This window comes from Syngnathus floridae, chromosome 12, assembly GCF_059516105.1.
Source record: "Syngnathus floridae isolate MCC-2025c chromosome 12, RoL_Sflo_1.0, whole genome shotgun sequence".
NCBI classification, from domain to species: Eukaryota; Metazoa; Chordata; class Actinopteri; order Syngnathiformes; family Syngnathidae; genus Syngnathus; species Syngnathus floridae.
The window spans coordinates 10,238,728-10,259,233 of record NC_142424.1 but is presented as its reverse complement, the minus strand read 5'-3'; the positions used below and the strand labels follow the sequence as shown (position 1 = coordinate 10,259,233).

Below are 20,506 nucleotides of genomic sequence, written 5' to 3'. Positions count from 1 at the left end.
TTTTTTGTAAGTGGGAAGTTGAGGAATAGGTAGGCAAAAGATGAACAGTTGGAAGTTGGAACGGGTTGAATCGGTCGAAAAATGTAGAAATTAGAGGTGAAAAACGAAATTTCGTGAAATTTTGTCGGAATTTTTAACGTGAAAACGTGAAATTTTTGAATTTGGGAATTTTGGGAATGTCGAGAATCATTCCGAATGTGGTTTGAATGTGCTGAATGAGGTGAATTTAAAAGGGGAATGACGTAAATGTGAAATGTCGAATCTGCCATTGAGAATGAATGGGGAAAAATTTGTCGTAAATTCGCGAATTTTGCGAAATCGGAAAATTTTCGGAACGAGAAAAATGGAAGCGCTCATCTCGTGAATATTTGGAATACGTCAAAAGTGGAACGGAGTGAATCGGATGAATTATGTGGAAGAAGAAGCGGGACAAAAAAGTGGCGGGAATAAAATAGAAGAATAATAATAATAATAATAATAGAGAATGGTGTAGAATAACATATGTGTGAAGGCCATCGCCTTCACACAATAATAATAATAGAGAATGGTGTAGAATAACATATGTGTGAAGGCCATCGCCTTCACACAATAATAGAGAATGGTGTAGAATAACATATGTGTGAAGGCCATCGCCTTCACACAATAATAATAGAGAATGGTGTAGAATAACATATGTGTGAAGGCCATCGCCTTCACACAATAATAATAATAATAGAGAATGGTGTAGAATAACATATGTGTGAAGGCCATCGCCTTCACACAATAATAGAGAATGGTGTAGAATAACATATGTGTGAAGGCCATCGCCTTCACACAATTAATTATATGATTCCGCTTGGGGACATAATACGTAAATACAACATTAGTTTTCAATATTACGCGGATGACACCTAATTATATATGCTGTTATAGATGACCAATGCACGGGACTGTTGTAATCTTGAGGCGTGCCTTGCAGAGATTGAACAATGGATGTCTCTCAATTTCCTTCGTTTTAACTCAGATAAAACTGAGATGTTGATAATTGGTAATAACTCATAGCAATAAAACAAATGCATTATATCAGAGAGATGTAAAGAGAAATACATTACAAGGAAATAATCAATAAAAAGAGGGTTTTATTGTCATAGGCTCCAGCATGCCGTCGACCCCCGTGGGGACAAGCGGTATAGAAAATGGATGGATGTACTTTAGAAACACATAGAGATACATACGTTCCGTAATTTAGAGTATGTAAACTTTAAACTAACTTAGCTTGTTGTTTTTTTACATTTCATATATATCTTTTCTATTTTTCAGTTTTTTTTATCCAACTTACATAACGTTAACTTAAAGCTAACTTAGCTTATTTATTTTTTATATTTGTTTTATGTTTTCGTTTTAACTTTCATCTTCACCCTCTACACTTCCACTCAATTCAGGCTTTCTTTTCTTTGCTTCACTTTCCTCCTCGCCATCATTCAACCGTTTTGCAGATTTTTTAAAGAAAGGCGTTCCATCTCTTCCAGGGTGGAACCAATTCTGGACCAGAGCAGCCTGATGGAATGAGTGCTGTTGTTCATTAAAGACTGTGATAAAAGGCTTCCCCATTATCAGAACACATCCGAGCAGAGCTGCAATTACCAATTCTGGATTTTGAGAGTAGAACTGCCATAAGTTTCTCCATAAGTGTCAGTTCTGGTGGGCGAAACCTCAAAATCCAAGAATGGCAGATTTTCCTTAAGCTTTTACTCAGTCGGTGTTAAGAATTCTTTATGTTAGTTATGTTATTCAACAGTGCTTTAATTTGAAGTAAGGTGCTTTATTCTGAAGGCTGTTTTTGATTAATTGATAGAACTTTATTCATCCCACAGTGGGGAAATTCACTTGTCACAGCAGCGCATATGAGTGCAAGAATAATACGAGTGCAAGAATAAAACAAGTACCAAAATTTCAAAAAAGGGTAAATAACAGACAATGACAAACACAAGTGCCGCTAGTAGAGACGAAACACATTAATATTATCAAGTGCTACGCATGTTGTAAAATCTGACAGCAGAGGGAATGAAGGACCTGCGGAACCGTTCCTTCCTACACAGAGGGTGCAAAAGTCTGCCGCTAAAGCGATACCACTTCCTGCTTTACGTTAGCGTACATACGTACATGTTGGTTACAGTGGTACAGCAGTCATTGACGATAAACTGCTTGCCGGATTGTTTGTTGGCTTGCTTGCTTGCTTGCTGATCGCATGCTTATTTGTTTTCCTAAATGATTAACTCCACTGCATAACTGCATTCTACCTGAGCGCATCATTCCAAAGTAAACCGACAAATCTTCACTGATGTCCAGCATTCTTTCTAACAGTGATCAATCACATTAAAGTCCAGCATTAGAGGTTGCTATCCTCAACAGTCAGCGTTCAGTGTTTTGGCCCATTTCAACTAGTTGAACAGAAGATACAGTTCCGACTGCTCCGCATTTCTCTCACTGAGAGTTGTCATGAAAGAACAAGTCATTCTGTAGCCTGTCCTGCATACCCTACTCATCAAGTGGAAGGTATTCTGAACCCCAAACCACTTGGATATGTCTCAACTGACATCGCCGGCCGATCGTGACCCCATAATCCTATAACGCAGCATATGATGCTCATGGAACGCAGAGATTTAACACTTCCACAAGCTATCTTTGAAAATTAAGACATTCTGGGGCAACATCTGTGTAGACACAGCCAAGTGCTTGCCGACTACTTTTGGTCATCCTTAGTCCGCCAATACCTACCGGGTTTTTAAGATCGTCCGAAGTGACAGTGCAACTCTAAGGAGCTCTGTGCTTATCAGTTGGTCCTTATTGTAAATCATTGGTTCCCGAAAGTATCCTGTCCAGTGGGCACCATGACAGACATTTTTCCTGCTCCAGATGGTGGAGTACAAACAGCTGCCATTAAGGTGAAGTAGATCTACGTACATTCATTCGGTCGTCCGTTTGATTTCTCTTCCTCGATTAAGTGAAGAAGATAACTGCGCTCCCAGCAATGAAGATTGACAATTATCCTGACAGAAAATTGGGAGTGGCTGTTTAAAAAAGACTGGAGTGAATGAAAGTTAGGTTTTGTCTGTGGTTTTGGCGTGTCTTCTTTTGAGGTGTTTTTTCCCTTCACTTCCAGTGGTGCCTTCTTTTCATTTGGTGTGCAATGATTGACAAAGTAATCAGGTTGTGTAAAATATCACACGTGTATTTCAAATGTTTGTAGTCTATGCGGTTTACGTATATTAGTATTGTCATTGACAGACAGACAGAGAGAAACAGACACAGACACAGACAGAAACAGACAGACAGACACAGACAGACACAGACAGACAGACAGACAGAGACAAACACAGAGAGACAAAGACAAACAAACAGAGAGGCAGACAGAAACAGGCAGAGAAAGACAGAGAGAGAAAAAACAGAGAGAGACAGAGGTATCCATCTATCCATCCATCCATCCATCCATCCATTTTCTGTACCACTTGTCTCCACGAGAGTCGCAGGCATGCTGGAGCCTATCCCAGCTGTCATCGGGCAGTATGTGGGGGACACCCTGAAGCGGGTGCCAGCCAATCGCAGGGCGCACAAAGACGAACAACAATCCGCACTCACACTCACACCCATGACAAGTTCGGAGTGCTCAATCAGCATACCGTGCATATTTTTGGGATCTGGAAGGAAACCGGTGCCCGGGGAAAACCCATGGAGGCACGGGGAGAACATGCAAACTCCACACAGGGAGGGCTGGAGGTGGAATGGAACCCACACCTTCCGAACTATGAGGTGAACATGCCATCCAGTGTTCCACCGTGCCGCCTCCAGACAGACACAAATAGAGAGAGAGAGAGACAGACAGACAGAAAGACAGAGTAGCTCGAAACACAAATACTATTTAAAAATGTACTTCCCCAACGTAATTCAGTCGCTGCACCCATCCATTCCTATCGTAAAATGCTAGCCGCCTTTATCATGCTATTAATAAATGTACTCTTGTCAATCCGCTGTGATAGCAGTTACACAGTGTGGTTTCCCAACTTTGAAGTGCTTTGTTCTGTGGGAAGTGGGGGTCAGGTCAGGTCAGGTATGGGGGCACGTGTTGCGGTAACGCTTTGCTGCACTTACCTTCTGTCATCGGGCAGTAGGTGGGGGACACCCTGAAGCGGGTGCCAGCCAATCGCAGGGCGCACAAAGACGAACAACAATCCGCACTCACACTCACACCCATGACAAGTTCGGAGTGCTCAATCAGCATACCGTGCATATTTTTGGGATCTGGAAGGAAACCGGTGCCCGGGGAAAACCCATGGAGGCACGGGGAGAACATGCAAACTCCACACAGGGAGGGCTGGAGGTGGAATGGAACCCACACCTTCCGAACTATGAGGTGAACATGCCATCCAGTGTTCCACCGTGCCGCCTCCAGACAGAGACAAATAGAGAGAGAGAGAGAGAGAGACAGACAGAAAGACAGAGTAGCTCGAAACACAAATACTATTTAAAAATGTACTTCCCCAACGTAATTCAGTCGCTGCACCCATCCATTCCTATCGTAAAATGCTAGCCGCCTTTATCATGCTATTAATAAATGTACTCTTGTCAATCCGCTGTGATAGCAGTTACACAGTGTGGTTTCCCAACTTTGAAGTGCTTTGTTCTGTGGGAAGTGGGGGTCAGGTCAGGTCAGGTATGGGGGCACGTGTTGCGGTAACGCTTTGCTGCACTTACCTTCTTGCTCCACTCCATCAGTGACCTTACGGCATAAGACCGAGTGCCCGCCCAGTCCGACACCCCCACAATCTCAAGATGCTTCCCGTACTGCTCCAACCACCGCGCATGCGGTCGCCCTACTGGGCAATTCCACCCCCTCGGGTCCGGAGCAGACAGAATCCTGTTCGCTGGAACCGAGGGCGGGTAGCGTACCACGTGGCCGTAGAAGCGCAGCTGTCGCTCCCATATCTGGCAGTTGACGCACTCCATCCCCGCTCGCTCGAGAATCGTCTGGTTTGACACACGGTCTCGCCAGTGGATCCCGAGGATGCGACGGAGGGAACACAAAGGTGTTCAGTCTTCACCTTTGCCCGTCAGTCAGTGTCCATGCTTCACAAGAGTAAAGCAGGACAGGCATGACCAGCGAGCGAAAGACTTGAACCTTTGTCAACGTGCTTAGATATCGGGAGCGCCAAACAGTCCCATTCAGCAAGCCCATCGCTCCATGCGCAAGACCAAGCCGACGAGTGACCTCAGCCTCACACGAAGCAGAGCGGTGAACCACGCTGCCGAGATAAGTGAAGTTGTCTACGATCTCCACCTTCTCGCCCGCCGCATCCGCTGACTCGATAGCAGCATCCAGAAAGTCACCGAAGACCTGGATCTTCGTCTTGATCCAGGAGACGCGCAGTCCCAGTACGGTTGATCTTTTTGGTGTGAAACCGGACTGCTCAGGGCGCTGGCGGTCTAAGAGCTGCTGATGTATCCTGTTTAGAAGTACCCAGGCGAAGACTTTGCCTGGCACCGAGAGAAGGGTAACCCCTCGGTGGTTGTCACACTCCCGGATATCACCCATCCTCTTCCAGATAGGGACGATAATGCCCCTTTTCCAGTCGGTTGGGATACCGGAGGGCGGCATCCCCTCCAGCTTTGAGCATCTCTGCACAGACACCGCAGATTCCCGGAGCCTTTCCATCCCTCAGGTGACCCAGAACCTTCTGACTTCCTTAAGGGAAGGTGCAACAATGCTGAGGGGTGGGTTAGGCACCAGGCTCTGGATGCCTACAGCAGAGAGCTTGCAGCGTGGTTCGACCCGATACAACTCCTCGAAGTACTCGGCCCAGCGCTTCAGCCCATCTACTTCCGAGAGGACACTGCCATACCTTGGGGCCACTCAACTTTTTGGAACGACTTCACTCTGACATTGGTTGAATAAAATCTTTTCCCAATCAGCCGTGTGTCCCTGAAGTGTTCATTTGCCTGGAGCCAGCCACCGACCACCGAGTGTTTTTTGGAGACCAGCAAAGAAACAGAAACCCTTCACCTCAGTGCCAAGCAGGGAGGCAATGGGTCCCATTTTTATAGTCTTTGGTACGACCCGGCCGGGGTTTGAACTCACAACCTTCCGGTCTCAGGGCGGACACTCTACCACTAGGCCACTGAGCTGGCTGAGTTCAAAATTATTTTTAAAGTCCTAATAGACTTTCCAAAATGTAAGAGGGCCTCAGTGCGCAGGGAGCTTAATTTGGTCCGATCGCGCAACCACAGCGCGCCGGGCGCTCACTGTCGCATTGCTTTAGGAGCGTCTTTGTGTTTTAGGATGGTTTTACTGCTCCCACTTGCTTCCTTTGGCATGATTAGAGTTGATGCAATCCTCAGAGTAACGAGAATGTAATAACGAACGGAGTCAGTTGGCATGCGGGTCTTCTCGGCTCATCTCGCGAGGTTCAACAACCGAATTTCGTGCGACATCCGAAGCAAAAAAATCTCGAATTTTTTGTTCGAATACCGATTTGTTCGAGAACCGGGACGTTCGAAAACCGAGGCTCCACTGTACGTAGTGTGCTTTTTAAAATACCCACAAAAAATAATAATCAAAAATTCTTCTACAATGTCTACATTTTTGACTGATTCTAACTTTTCCAACTTTAAACTTTTTAGTTTATGGCTACTAATTTCCAAAAATTCCCACTTATCAAAAATTCAACATTTTCTCCATTACAACACACACGCACGCACACACGCACGCACGCACACATACTTCTTATGGAATTTAATTTTTTTTGGACCGATTCTAACCATCCAACCAACTTCAACATGTTTTGCTCATTTCCAGTCATTCAATGTCATTTCACATCATTTATTATCATTCCATAAGTTTTCATTAAACCTCTCAGTCTTCACTTTTTCCGAAATTGTATTCTCTAGTTGCCATCGAATTGAAGCAAAACGTGTGGCAAATGGTTTGTTATACGATATTTTAGATCTCTATTGTAATTTTTGCCTCATTAAAATACATCTGACCTTTTTTTGCTTTTAGGGTGGGCAGGGGAGAAGTCTGGAAGCAATTAATAACATTTCTAAATATTACTATGCAAATGAAAGTATGATTTCTGATGAGAGTTTGATGAGAATTTATGCAAGAAAGTAGCATGAAAGCAATGGTGAATACAATGCACCATAATACACAAATATTCTTAAAAGACAAGATCGACTACAAATTCACTACATTTAATTTATTCTTCATATATTTTGTTTATTTATCACATTAAGGTATTTTGCTGAAGTGCTATATATACAATTTGTATAAAATAATACAATTCTATCAAATGTGACCACCAGTTTATTGAAGGACTAAATACCACACTGTAATGTCCAAATTTTCACATTACCTAAAACATTCCAAGTACATACACAGTTTTGAGTGTCTCTAACATACGTATCTCTTTGATCAAAACTTTTACGGATTCTAGCTTTAAGGCAAAACAGCCAGTTAAAAACCTTTGGGAACACTTGCCAAACTGCCATCGATTGGGGTAGCAGGAATGCAACGGCTGTTAACTTTTTACCTGTGCATCAAAGCGGAATGGTGGTTGAAAGGACTATGTTGAGAGGAGTAACAGTAACACTATAAGGAAAAGAAAAGCGCCACATATACACTGTAAATGTTCCAGATTATGCATGCAAGAGTTTTACCGGTAAAGCACGTCTCTGTGTCGATTACCGTCAGACATATTGATTATTCAACAACTAAAACTAAAAGTGAAAGAAAATTACACAAGGGTGTTGACTTAAGGTCCCATTTTTCTATGCATAATGTGGGGAGGGGGGCTTTTCTGCTAAAGAAACTTGCAAAAGAAATGAAAACTGGAAATTTCAAGAACATCATACTATTCATTTGTATGTGACAAACAGGTACATGGAGACTACTGTATTGGCCCGAATATAAGACAACCCCCTTTTTTTCAAGACTTGCGTTTGAAAAATTACTTTTTGAACACCAAATTTAATTTTTATACAGGAAATAATTGCAGTACATCTGAAACAAATTATTATAACAATATATTCGAGAGAAAAAGCATGTTATTTTGCCTCATTCAAATCATGCAAAAACTGTCTATCACGTCTTAATATCTGAAAATTTAAATATGTAAACTAAAGTGACATCACATTTGTAAATGAATGGCTTTTGGTTTAATAAATGTAAATAAACCAATCTACTGCGATAAAACAGCAAAAATGCAATAACCGCATTAACATCAAACTGAAGTCTAACTGTAACTGTAGTCTTGAAACAAATCTGAATAAGGAAAAACATTGCAATAAAATAATGCAAACTGCTACCGCTATTTTTCTTTTTCTTCTTCGTAAGAGGGGTTCGCTTTGGCCTGGGGAGTTAAGTTCAGCATTCGCTTTAACGATATCTGGCGCCATCTAGCGTTGTGAATGGGTATAATGTCTAGACCCCGAATGTAAGACGACCCTACTTTTTCAGTCTTATTTCAACGCAAAAAACACCGTCTTGTATTCGGGCCAATGCAGTATTTCTCAGGGCATTAAATCTCTTCGCCCTTGGCGATTGATTCAATGTCATGTGAGAATGAAATTACTTGGATAAATGACAATATTCAGCTCACATACATACTGTTCATGGAGACTAATCTTACTCACTTTTATTCACTGTTGAATGTGGTGCTACATTGTATGTATGGTGATGAATGGAGTTCTGGATGGTCATCATATTCCAACAAGTTTGTGACATCCGCAGGATCGTGGCGGAGTGAAGTTTAAGCTGAGACAAAGAGGAGTAAGATCACTGTCCCCTTTGAAGTAGCCTGAAGGAGTTAAAATGACCTGATAATTTAAGCATGCACTAAAATGGGTGCCAGAAAAGGGAAAAAGAGAGAAGGGAGGCCAAAGACCTGGCGATCAACTGAAACTAAAGACCTGAAAGGAACACGTACAAAGTGGAAAGACAAGGAAGCCGCTGTACCGAACAGACACGTGGAGAAAGAATGTTGCCTCATGCGTCAAAACAAGATTAAGGCCATATAAAGAACTATGATACCATATACATTTCTGACTGTATGTAAGACGAGTTGTTTTACATACAATAAGAAATGTATATGGTATCATAGTTCTTTTTACCACATAATATGTAAAGGAAAAATTCATGGTGTAACCCCCGCACCTCCTGACCTCAACCCTATTGGAACCTGTGGCACAATCCTTAAAATGTCTGAGGGTGAATGGCAGTATTCCTCCAAACGAAAGCTTTAGGTAACAATTCTTACATCCTCCATTGTGTCTTATCTGACAACCAGACATCATCTACTGTAAAATTTCAATGGATGAGTGAGTTAAGGTGAGATTGAAGACCGTTTCTTTAGTTAAAATAAAACTTGACCAGTAAAGGAAATTTTAGTTAAGATTTATGTATGTATATTGTTTTTAACTAAGGAGAGAAATACACTACATTTCCCCTCCCAATATTTTTTTCAACCTATTTCATTAGTTGAAACTGCATAGTAATTTGGAACACAGTATTTTGAGTCACTTTACAATAAAAATACCGTTTCTACAATAGTTATTTTGTTTATTAAAATCCCAAATATTACAGAACGTATTCAAATTTGCAGATCATCTCCCTAAAATCTGTAAACCACACTGACTATTTAGGAAAATTGCAAAATCATCAGATGCCAAGTTTGGAACAGAGTCACGGCTACACGAATAATTGACATCCAACATGTCAACATTTGTTTTGTAGTTATCAAATGAGCACAAACTATTTTTACAGGTATAATCACATTTCTCATTTATGATTTTTTGTAAAATATGCCAAATTAGTCTGACCTTGTTTTTTATGTGAATCTATTAAGGAATGATTATTCATTTCCAATGTTTACTTGCTCACGAATGCGACATGTTCAAAACTGCATAAAATGTAATTTAATAATGGCATTTTCAGTATTTCTTAAAGATGACAATTTCTCGTTATTAACAGTACTGTGGTTTTATGTGAACAAGTATACACTGATAGCAACTGATGAAAACACAGTTGAGACAGTTGACAATGAGTACCGTATTTTCCGGACTATAAGTCACATTTTTTTTTTTAAAGTTTGGGTGCGACGTATACTCAGGAGCGACTTATGTGAAATCATTAACACAATATTACTTGATCATTAACATTACTTACTTACTTGTGTATGATTTTACGTTATTTTCACACTAAACTGCATGAGGGCGCTCTAGGCCTGTGGAAAAATTGGAACTGCAACTGACGATGAGTCTGATGTCAGCAAAGCGCCGCATCTACTTCCGGAGTCAGCGGAGTTGTTTAAAAGTGACACAGAGTACGAAGATTTCGATGGATTTAACGATTTGGAGTGACCCGGATGGTTCGATAAACTAATTTATGTATATTTATGACCTGCCCCCCGTCCTCCAGCTGGGGAGGGGGTTAGGTGACACCCAAACTGAAAATGGCTGTCTGGATTTCTTGTCGACCAATCGGGATGAGGGATCTGAGGCGGATAACCACTCTCGAAGACACTGCCAGGACAATTGCGAGCACCTTCCTGCAGCTCTTCACTTTGAATATGGATATCCACTGTTTCTTTGGATTGTTTTACATTATGTGCCCTCTCTGCATCCATTGCAGCCTGGTCATCCTGGAAGGGGGATCCTCCCATCTGTGGTCTCTTCTCAAGGTTTCTCATTTTCCCCAGTAGTGTTTTTTTTTTAGTTTTTCCTTTCCCTCCTGGGAGTTTAAGATCAGGGGATGTTGAGAATAATTGACAATTTTTGTACATGTGAAGCCCTCTGAGACTTGTCTGTGATTTAGGGCTATATAAATAAACTTGACATGTCATAGTTATTTGAATAATCCTTAATATGTTACGTCAGGCACGGTCTCAGTTCCTCGTTTATGTGTTTATTTAACGTTAGCATACCGTACCATTCCGCCTGTTGTTGCCTATTCACGTCCATTCTTGGTGTTGGATTTTGTCAAATAAATTTCCCCTAAAAATGCGACTCATACTCCGGTGCGACTTAGGTTTTTTTCTTCTTTATTATGCATTTTATGGCTGGTGCAACTTATACGCCAGAGCGACTTATACTCCAGAAAATACGGTAAATCAAAATTTAAAAGAATGGACTTTACAGGTCCAATCAGCAATGTAAAATTGTACATCATACTTCTATTTCTGTTTGAAGTATAACTAATCCTCATTTGCATTGGGCTTTGTTTTTTGCTTACTAATTACCACTTTCAATTTCAGAATCTTTTACTTGAAAATGTACAGTGACCAAAAAAGTTGCTCAAAGCCAAACATCAACCACACAGTGTAATACCAAATAAGTGAAGACGAAAATAGTATTAGGTTATTCAGGCAGGCAAGCTATTAGTAGGGACTCATTGTGTTAAATGGATGTTTCCCTTGCTGTGTTTTCTCAGAGGCCACTTTTGCACTCCTCTCCATCTGAATGTGCATAGGATGGCTGTTTTATATCCATAGCTGGTTTGTCTGAGAAGCTATGGTTTTGCCTGCTACTCATACAGCTATCCTCAGGTGTTTTTGTGCTACTTTTATCCCACTGCTCAGACCGCTGAGTCCAGTCCTGCATGGTGGTGACCTGTTCCGACAAAGGGCATGGCAAGGACTGGGAGCACACTGGGGTGTCTGAGAATGCTTGAAAGGATCCATTGATAGGCGAGGAGAACTTTGCTGCCGATTCGTATTCTGGGTCGATGGCTTCTACTTTGATTTGGATGGTCTTTGCTTTGATTCGCAGTTTATGAGGCAGAGCCGAAGAACTGGCCTCAGGCACTTTGTGTGTGGATACAATAACACTTGTTGGGTCAGCCGCAGATGTCATCAACCCTTTGGGGACCTGCTGCTCATCTTCACCATCTGATGATTTGCTCACAGCACCATCATCTGAGCTTCTGGGTGAGTTACTGGATGACCTCGTGATCTGTAAAAATGGAGCAGATTGAGCGTAGACTCTTGACAAAGGGCTGGCCATGTAGTTCCTAAAGAATTCATACGGACGACTCTCATGTGGAAAGGTGCCATTCTCTGCCGGTTCCCGTTTGACCTCGGTGCTTCTGCACATACTTAAACTACCCTGAGTTGGAGCACATGCCTTGGATATATTTGGTGAATGTTTAATGACTGAAATACAGCTACTGCGCAGGTGATGAGGCTCAGTTTCCTTGCTGGAGAAACTGCTTTGATCAGCACTGGCTGTGACAAATTGCTGATAGAGATGAGCACTCTTGTGGCTAGACAACTTCTCAACTTCTTGGGCATATGCTGCTGAGCTCAAAAGGCCAAACTTGAGTTTAAGCGACAACAGTTCAGCTTTGAGGGAGGCATTTTCCTCACCCAGGGTCATCAGCTTGTTCTCCAGCACCATGTCATTTATACGCCGCTTCTCCCTCGAGCGTTTAGCTGCCTCGTTGTTTTTGCGTCGTCTCTCCCAATAAACAGTGTCTTTCTTCTCCTCTGGGATAAACTCCCTTTTCCTGCGACAGGTAGTTTTAGCTATAAATGGTATACCAGAGACATTACTTATCAGGTCCCGGTTAGACCCTTGTAAGGCCACAGCCAGTAGAAGGGCATCGTCTCCACTATAGGGCTCACTGGCATAAATTTCTTCCTTGACTGATTGCATATTTATAACTGATTGTATCCTCTGTATTTAACGGTTCTTCATAATGCTTTCAAGAACTGATGATATCTTCCATGAAAGACAATCCTCCTCCTCGTCACAAAAACTGTGGGATTACAGAAAGAGAGTCATCAGTTAGTTTACACTAATTACATAAAAAAAACACTTTGCAAAAGGAACTTTTCCCAGGAACGTAATCCTGGCACATTAAAAGAAGGGTAAACCGAGGATAGTTAAAAGCGAAGGTTCATTTTTCACTTACTAGCGCAGTTTATGTATTTTTTTTAATGAGGAAAATGAATAAAGTTAGAAAAAAAAATCTAAATTATGTGTAAAATTCTATTAATCTAGCAGCCTTACATCAATTGTATCATATGGAGAGGCAAGCAGAAGCAGCGGCTAAGGCAGGGGTGGGCAAAGTTTTTGACTGGCGGGCCGAATTTGGTTCTAAATTTTGATCAGGGGGGCTGAACCAGGAGCAGATGGATGTAGTGGTTGTGTGACGTAATAGAAATGACATGTAAAGGTCATTGCATAAAAGGTTTGTACTTTTAGTAGGTAGTAAAGCATGGATATTCAAAAAAAGCTTTTTGAAAACAAATGCATTTATTAACAGCATTAAAAAAATATTTCACCAAAAAACTACTATCAGTGATTCTCATTAAATACGAGACTGTTATTATGAATAATAGTTTCCATCACTTCAGCGCCTGCAGGTCAGATTTATGAAATATGTTTATCTAATGAGGCGAAATCACATCAAACGGCAAACATTCTGACCAAATACATCATCTTGAAGAATCAGTGAAAGCATACTTCTAAATAAAGTAATAAAGAAATCAATAGTATTGTTGGTCTCCCTTTTTTGCTAGTGCATCATGGTCTGGAGTAAAATTTGTTGTGGTAATTCTTAGGATAGAGCCGAGGTGTCGGTCCGTTAACCTAGAGCTGTGACGGGCGTCGTTGACGTTCATGTGGTGGAACGTCTGCTCACACACGTAGGTCGAGCCAAATTGTCCTCTTTTTTTTTTTTTTAAACACTCGGCACTCAGTGTCCACCTTTCTTTTCCTCGGGCCACTCATTTTAGTGTAAGGATTCCAGGGAAAGGTTTGTGGGTGGCATTAACGTAAAACTGTATCTGAAAGCTCAGCGCGCGAATTACGAGAATGCTGACGTCACAGCCCACACTCGAAATTCGGCACTGATGGAAATAGAGCGCGCAGTGCGCCGGGTCCGTACTACTTAGTACGTACACGCACTTGTGAGTGTGCACCGAGCTTTCTGACACGGCCTCCGGGAGTAAATGCGCGGGCGGGCGCTTCCCCATCTATTGGGGAAACATACTAATTGCAGGGAAAATGCCCCAAAAAAAGTTCAATAATACAATTTATTAAGGTTTGGCGGGCCGGATTAAACGGCCCCGTGGGCCGTATGTGGCCCACGGGCCGTAGTTTACCCATGTCTGGGCTAAGTCAAGTCAAGTCAAGTTTATTTGTATAGCCCTAAATCACAAACGGTCTCAAAGGGCTTCACATAGCCAAAATTGACAATTATTCTCAAAGCATCCCCTGATCTTAAGCTCCCAAAAGGGCAAGGAAAAACTCAAAAAACCCCTGCCAGGGGAAAATGAGAAACCTTGAGAAGGGACCACAGATGGAAGGATCCCGCTTTCAGGATCACCAGGTTGTAATGGATGCAGAGAGGGCACAAGTAATACATAATATGAAAATCAATGAAAAAAATGGATGTCGGAGGTGCCCGCGACTGTCCTGGCAGTGTCTTCAAGGGGGTTGAGCTGCAGTTTCTTCACCTTGAATTGGTCCCCGAGAATCCAGCTAGCCGCTATCAGCTTTTGAGCCAGGGAGGGGGTGGGCAGAGAGAACAAAACAAACTCCGGCCAAATCGGCCACTACAAGTTAGTTAAAGGCCATCTCATAGAAATGTGTCTTTAAACGTGTCTTAAATGTTTCTACTGAGGTAGTAGTTCTAATATCCATTGGTAGGGCATTCCAAAGCTCTGGAGCCCGAATAGAGAATGCTCTAGACCAGGGGTCACCAACCTTTCTTAAACCGAGAGCTACTTCCTGGGTACTGATTAAGGCAAAGGGCTACCAGTTTGACACAGACTTCTGAAATAGACAATTTGCTCAATTTGGCTTTCACTATGTGTTAGCATTGTCATCTCCAGTTCACATGTAAGTGTGATTTTAACAAGAATAGCAAAAATACAGTCAAACATTGTTTTTTTTTTTAACCACAATCTGTTCCAGAAGGCGGTTTGAGAAGCGAATCGGTCGAATTCCGAATCTATTTTACCATTACAAATAATGGACATTTTTAAAATCCGTTTCAGGACAAAAAAACCCTGCCTTTTTTAAGCATTTTTTCATTTGCGCATCTTTGTCCGATCGCGCAACTGCACCGCGCTGGTTGCATTATTGTGACAGAGCCGTCGCTGACATTTTGAAAATATTTTAAAAGTCCTGATGTACTTTCCAAAATTTAAGTGGACCTAAGTGTGCAGGGAGCTTAATTTTGTCCGATCGCGCAACTGCAGCGCGTCGCCGACCGCGCAACTGCACCGCGCTGATCGCATTATTGTGACAGAGCCGTCGCTAAAATTTAGAAAATATTTTTAAAGTCCTGATGTACTTTCCAAAATTTAAGTGGACCTCAGTGCGCAGGGAGCTTAATTTCGTCCAATCGCGCAACCGCAGGGCGCCGGACGTTCACTGTCGCATTGCTTTAAGAGCGTCTTTGTGTTTGAGGATGGCTTTACTGCTCCCACTTGCTTTCTTTGGAGGCATGATTAGGGGTTAATACAATCCTCAAAGTAACAAAAATACAATAACAACGGAGTCAGTCGGCATCCGGGCCACGCGGTCGGGGTTTCTCGGGTACTCCCGGCTCTTCTCGCGAAGAGCCGAAGCAAAAAAATCTGTTCGAGAAGCGGGACGTTCGAAAACCGAGGTTTGACTGTAAAATAAATAGATGCAGCTCACTGACAAGTGCCGCGATTTGAGCTAATTTTAGAACAGTCCTGCGGGCGACTCATGCGGTCCTCACGGGCGACCTGGTGCCCGCGGGCAACGTGTTGATGACCCCTGCTCTAGACCCTGCAGACATTTTCTTGGCCCTCGGTGTAACTAAAAGACTAGCGTTTTGTGAACGAAGGTTACGAGACGGAACATAAGGAACGACTAGGTCGACGAGATATGAAGGCGCTAAGCCATGCAGTGATTTATAGGTTAGTAGAAGAACCTTGAAGTCACATCTTAAATGGACTGGGAGCCAATGTAATTTGGCTAATATTGGGGTAATGTGATCAAATTTTCTTGACCGTGAGAGCAGCCTCGCAGCGGGATTTTGCACTAACTGTAGACTTTTGAAACTGGACTTAGGAAGACCAGAGAATAATACATTACAGTAGTCCAGGTGCGACGTGACGAACGCATGTATAATAGTTTCCGCATCCCCGGTCGAGAGGATAGGACGAATCTTAGCAATATTACGAAGGTGAAAAAACGCAATCCTGGTTATATTCTTAATGTGTTTTTGAAAGGAGAGCGTTTGGTCAAATATTACCCCGAGATTAGTTACCGTCTCACTCTGAGTGATAGTACGGTTATCTATAGTTATAGTGGTTTCCTAAAATAAGTGTTGATAACGAGTAGGACCAATTATCAACATCTCAGTTTTATCTGGGTTAAGACGAAGGAAGTTGAGAGACATCCAATGCTTGATCTCCGCAAGGCACGCCTCGAGATTACAACAGTCCCGCGGATCTGTCATCGATAACGGCATATATAATTGGGTGTCATCCGCGTAGCATTGAAAGCTAATATTATATTTACGTATTATGTCCCCAAGCGGAATCATATAAATATTAAATAAAATCGGTCCGAGTACCGATCCCTGTGGGACACCACACGTAACATTATAAAGCTCAGAGGACGTATTGCCATGGACCACTCGGTGCGTCCTGTCTGATAGATAGGAATTGAACCAGTTTAGTGCTGACCCTGAGATACCAACACAACTTTTAAGACGCCCTAATAAAATATCGAAGTCTACAGTGTCAAAGGCAGCACTAAGATCGAGTAGTAACAATACAGACGACGTATTTGAATCCATAGCTATGAGGAGATCATTAGTCACTTTAGCAAGTGCTGTCTCTGTAGAACGATTAGCTCTAAAGCCAGACTGAAAAGAGTCATATCGATTATTAGCGACCATGTAATCAATAAGCTCCTGCACTACTACTTTTTCGAGAAGTTTTGCTATGAATGGGAGGTTTGAAACTGGCCTATAATTACTGAGACAGTCCGGGTCAAGATTTGCTTGCTTAAGTAGCGGTTTAATAATAGCGGTTTTAAAGGCTGTTGGCACTATCCCAGAGGAAACAGACAGATTGATTATATTTAAGACGGACGGTCCTAAAATTGGAAATAATTCTTTAAGTAGTTTGGCTGGAAGCGGGTCGAGTGAACATGTTGTTTGTTTAGCCGTACTAACCAATTTTGTAAGCATTTCAAGGGACACGCTTTTAAAATTTGAAAGGGTTATTGCATGATCCCCAGCGCTAGTAACCGGCGGAGCGATTGGAATGGTATTCTTGATCTCGTCCCTAATGGACTCAATCTTTTGAGCAAAAAATTTCATAAACTCGTCAGCTGAGTGTAAGGAGCTATCGGGGGTCGGCTGGCGCAGAGTTAGCTTTGCCACTGTATCAAATAGGGATTTAGGATTGTTTTTATTAAGATTAATGACTTGCGAAAAATAACGAGTTTTTGCTAAAATAAGCGCATCTTTATATTTCAGGAGGCTGTCCTTCCATGCCTGATGGAAAACCTCAAGTTTGGTTAAACGCCATCTGCGCTCATGCTTTCTACATAATTGTTTAAACGTACGTGTTTCATCTGTGAACCACGGAGTTGGCCATCTACGGCGGGTTTTCAGACGTAGCGGTGCCACAGAGTCGATGGCTTTTAATAATGTCGCATTGAATTCATTTGTAAGATTATCAATAGAGCCGCTGTATGCGGGAAACATGGCGGTTGCCGGCGACAGTAACTCAGATAGCGCAGTTGCAGTCATGGAGTTAAAATTACGGCTGCTATAATTCTGATTGCTCTCTTGTCTTTGACAAGGAACTAAAATTTCAAATTTTATTAAGAAATGATCAGATAGAACAGTAGTGTATGGCAGTACTGCTATATTTGAGGTTGCTAGTCCCCGGGATAATACCAGATCTAAGGTATTTCCATTCTTATGCGTTGCTGCCTGTACAGCTTGCGTAAAACCAAACGTATCAATTAAAGTTTGAAATGCGAAGTCAGTGGTTCTGACGGTGAATTCATGTGGATGTTGAAATCACCCATGATAACTATATTATCTGCATTTGTCACTAGATCAGCCACAAATTCTGAAAATTCATCCAGGAAGCCAGAGTAAGCCCCGGGTGGGCGGTAAATAACAACAAGATAGAATGACGGTAACGCAGTGGATCGCACAATGAGAACTTCAAATGTTTTAAATACGTGAATTGAGCGAGGCCTAAATCTAAGCTCAGAATTTGAGATAAGGGCGACACCCCCACCCTTTTTTCGAGGACGTGCCACATGCGAGCTCACAAAATTTGGAGGCGAGGCCTCGTTAAGAGGCAGCAGTTCCTTAGGTTTTAACCAGGTCTCGCAAAGACCAAAAACGTTTAAATTATGTTCCGTGATAAGGTCATTAACGAGAACTGCTTTCGTATGAAGTGATCTAATATTCATAAAACCGAATTTAAGTGTAATCGGTTGATCAGGGTGCGTATCTATCGAAGGATTTTTAAACGGGATGCGAGTAAAATTGTGTTCTCTAGGCCTAATATCACCTCTCAAAAGTTTATTAGGGCGGTGGGATGAAACGACCGTGGGAATTTGATGATGAATATTTGTTACACGTGGAGTTGTCTAAAACAGGCACCGTTTCATCAGCAAGACCGGTCGGGACGGTCTAAGGTCATACAGTGCCCTTTGTTTGCATACACTTTTTTGTTCATATACAATGTGAACATATTTTGCAGATTTTTTTGTTGTTGATTTTGTTCACATGCCGTGTACTGTATTAAAAACAGGCTTAAATAAAACTTCTGATCTAATGGTGACTTTTACACCATTTTGTATTGTTTTTAAATCTGTTCATCTCCTGGGGGCCAACCCCCCTTTCTCCATAAAACCTAGTGACGCCACTGCAACACGGACGTGTTCTAAATTTGGATTTCCTTTAAAATGATACAAAAGATTACTTTTACCACCGAACAGCAAGAGTAATTTCCAAACGATAAAAATCTAAGAAATTTGTTTTCATTTAATAGCAAGATTTCATTAGTGTTTTAGGAATTTGATGTGTCATAATTCAAAGATACCGATTAAACATGTAAAAAAAAAAAAAGTGGTTACAGGAGTTGGTATGTGTTCTGTCAGAATCTGGATGATGGAGGCAGGGAATCAATCAGAGCCAGACAGGACCAGGGCTGGCTGGGCTTCAGCGAGCCGTCAACGCGGTATCGCCCCAGAATTCCTTCATTGTGTCAGAATTACACAATAACCACCCCTCGCCTGCCTCAGCCTGTGACAGCCAGAAATTTCTGTTGCTGCAGACATTATGCAATGTTTGCTGGTGTAGCAAAAACGAAATAGACGCATGTTTGTTCTGCTTTGTTTGTGTGTAAATATATAACACTGGTTAAACAGTGGATCCAGATAAAAGCGAGATAATCGACGCAGCAATCTGAATGAAGACAATGTGGGCATTGATTCTAGTACATGACATCATTGCCTCGCTTACTCAGACACTGGCCGATGAGGCTTGATCGACGCCCTAAAAAGTCCACACTTTAACAGTGTGAGACGCAACAGTAAATCAAACGATACCGTTTATAAAGTACTTCCTGTCTGGTTACAACAGAATAAAACACCGTCTGCCACCATCAGTGTGACACAGTGAGCCCAAACCAGTTTTTTGGTTGTCGCAATCTGTAAACTCCTGTCACTGGTAACAAGGCCTACGTGACTTTACAGAACCAATACGTGACCCGATCACTCAATTCCCAGCCATCCCTGAGCGCTGCACAATTAGAAACATTAGTAAGGAACCATTCTTTGTTAATAAAACTTGCTGATGGCGGCCCGACGTTACAGTACAACGTACTTGCGCGACGCTGGCTAATGCTTGGATAACAAATAGGTTACTTTAAGTTTAAAAAGTGTTACACATCAAATTGGGTCACACACTAACCAGCACCCACCCTTTGGGCATACATCGACGCACGTAAATATTCTGTATTATCAATTGGCAGGGACGGTTTAAAATTCGATACTCACATTTTCACCATACCTTGTCGCTAGTTGAAAACTGGTGGCGATATTAGAGTCGCTGTCCTTAACGAAGAAATCATACATCAGCGATGAATTTGTCCTCTCAAACGTGAGGAAATATCTGGGTCGACTAAATTTTACAAAAGGAAAAGAAACACATTTTTCTCCGATTTTTTGCACACCAATGTGGCTTCTGACTCATGGATCTGTGTTAGTAGGTCAGGAGTTAAGTGCATTGGCAGTGTACGGTTGACTGAGAACCGCCTTAGCCAATCACATGGCTGTATTTCACAATTCCAGCCAATGACTTTAGAGAAGGGTCGAGGGCTCAACTTGTCGTCACAATACCTGCAATGGAGCGACCAAGTCATCATGAATAAATTCTTACCTTCAAGCAAGCTCAAGTGCGGACGCCTGTCCGTCTATGTGTGCCCTGCGATTGGCTGGCAGTATGTCCCCCGCC

At 42.1% G+C, this 20,506-nt stretch overlaps 1 protein-coding gene across 2 annotated transcripts; it reads right to left on the bottom strand.

The window, feature by feature from the left end:
• Window positions 1–7,214: 7,214 nt before the first annotated feature.
• nfil3 (nuclear factor, interleukin 3 regulated) lies at window positions 7,215–20,300 on the bottom strand. 2 transcript variants are annotated; one of them, XM_088393030.1, is made up of 2 exons: window positions 20,050–20,300; window positions 7,215–12,784 (listed from the first exon to the last, which is right to left on the bottom strand). In XM_088393030.1, exon 2 carries the CDS (start codon window positions 12,679–12,681, stop codon window positions 11,455–11,457), a length of 1,227 nt encoding a protein of 408 aa, XP_088249156.1. In that variant the 5' UTR covers window positions 12,682–12,784; window positions 20,050–20,300; the 3' UTR covers window positions 7,215–11,454. The 2 variants fall into 2 exon arrangements, with proteins under 2 accessions (XP_088249156.1, XP_088249157.1); XM_088393031.1 differs by having other exon boundaries at window positions 20,063–20,300.
• Between the last annotated feature and the right edge of the window lie 206 nt (window positions 20,301–20,506).

Bases quoted from the DNA above. Each gene is read 5' to 3' on its own strand.
- nfil3 (XM_088393030.1), bottom strand. From the start codon at position 12,681: ATGCAATCAGTCAAGGAAGAAATTTATGCCAGTGAGCCCTATAGTGGA.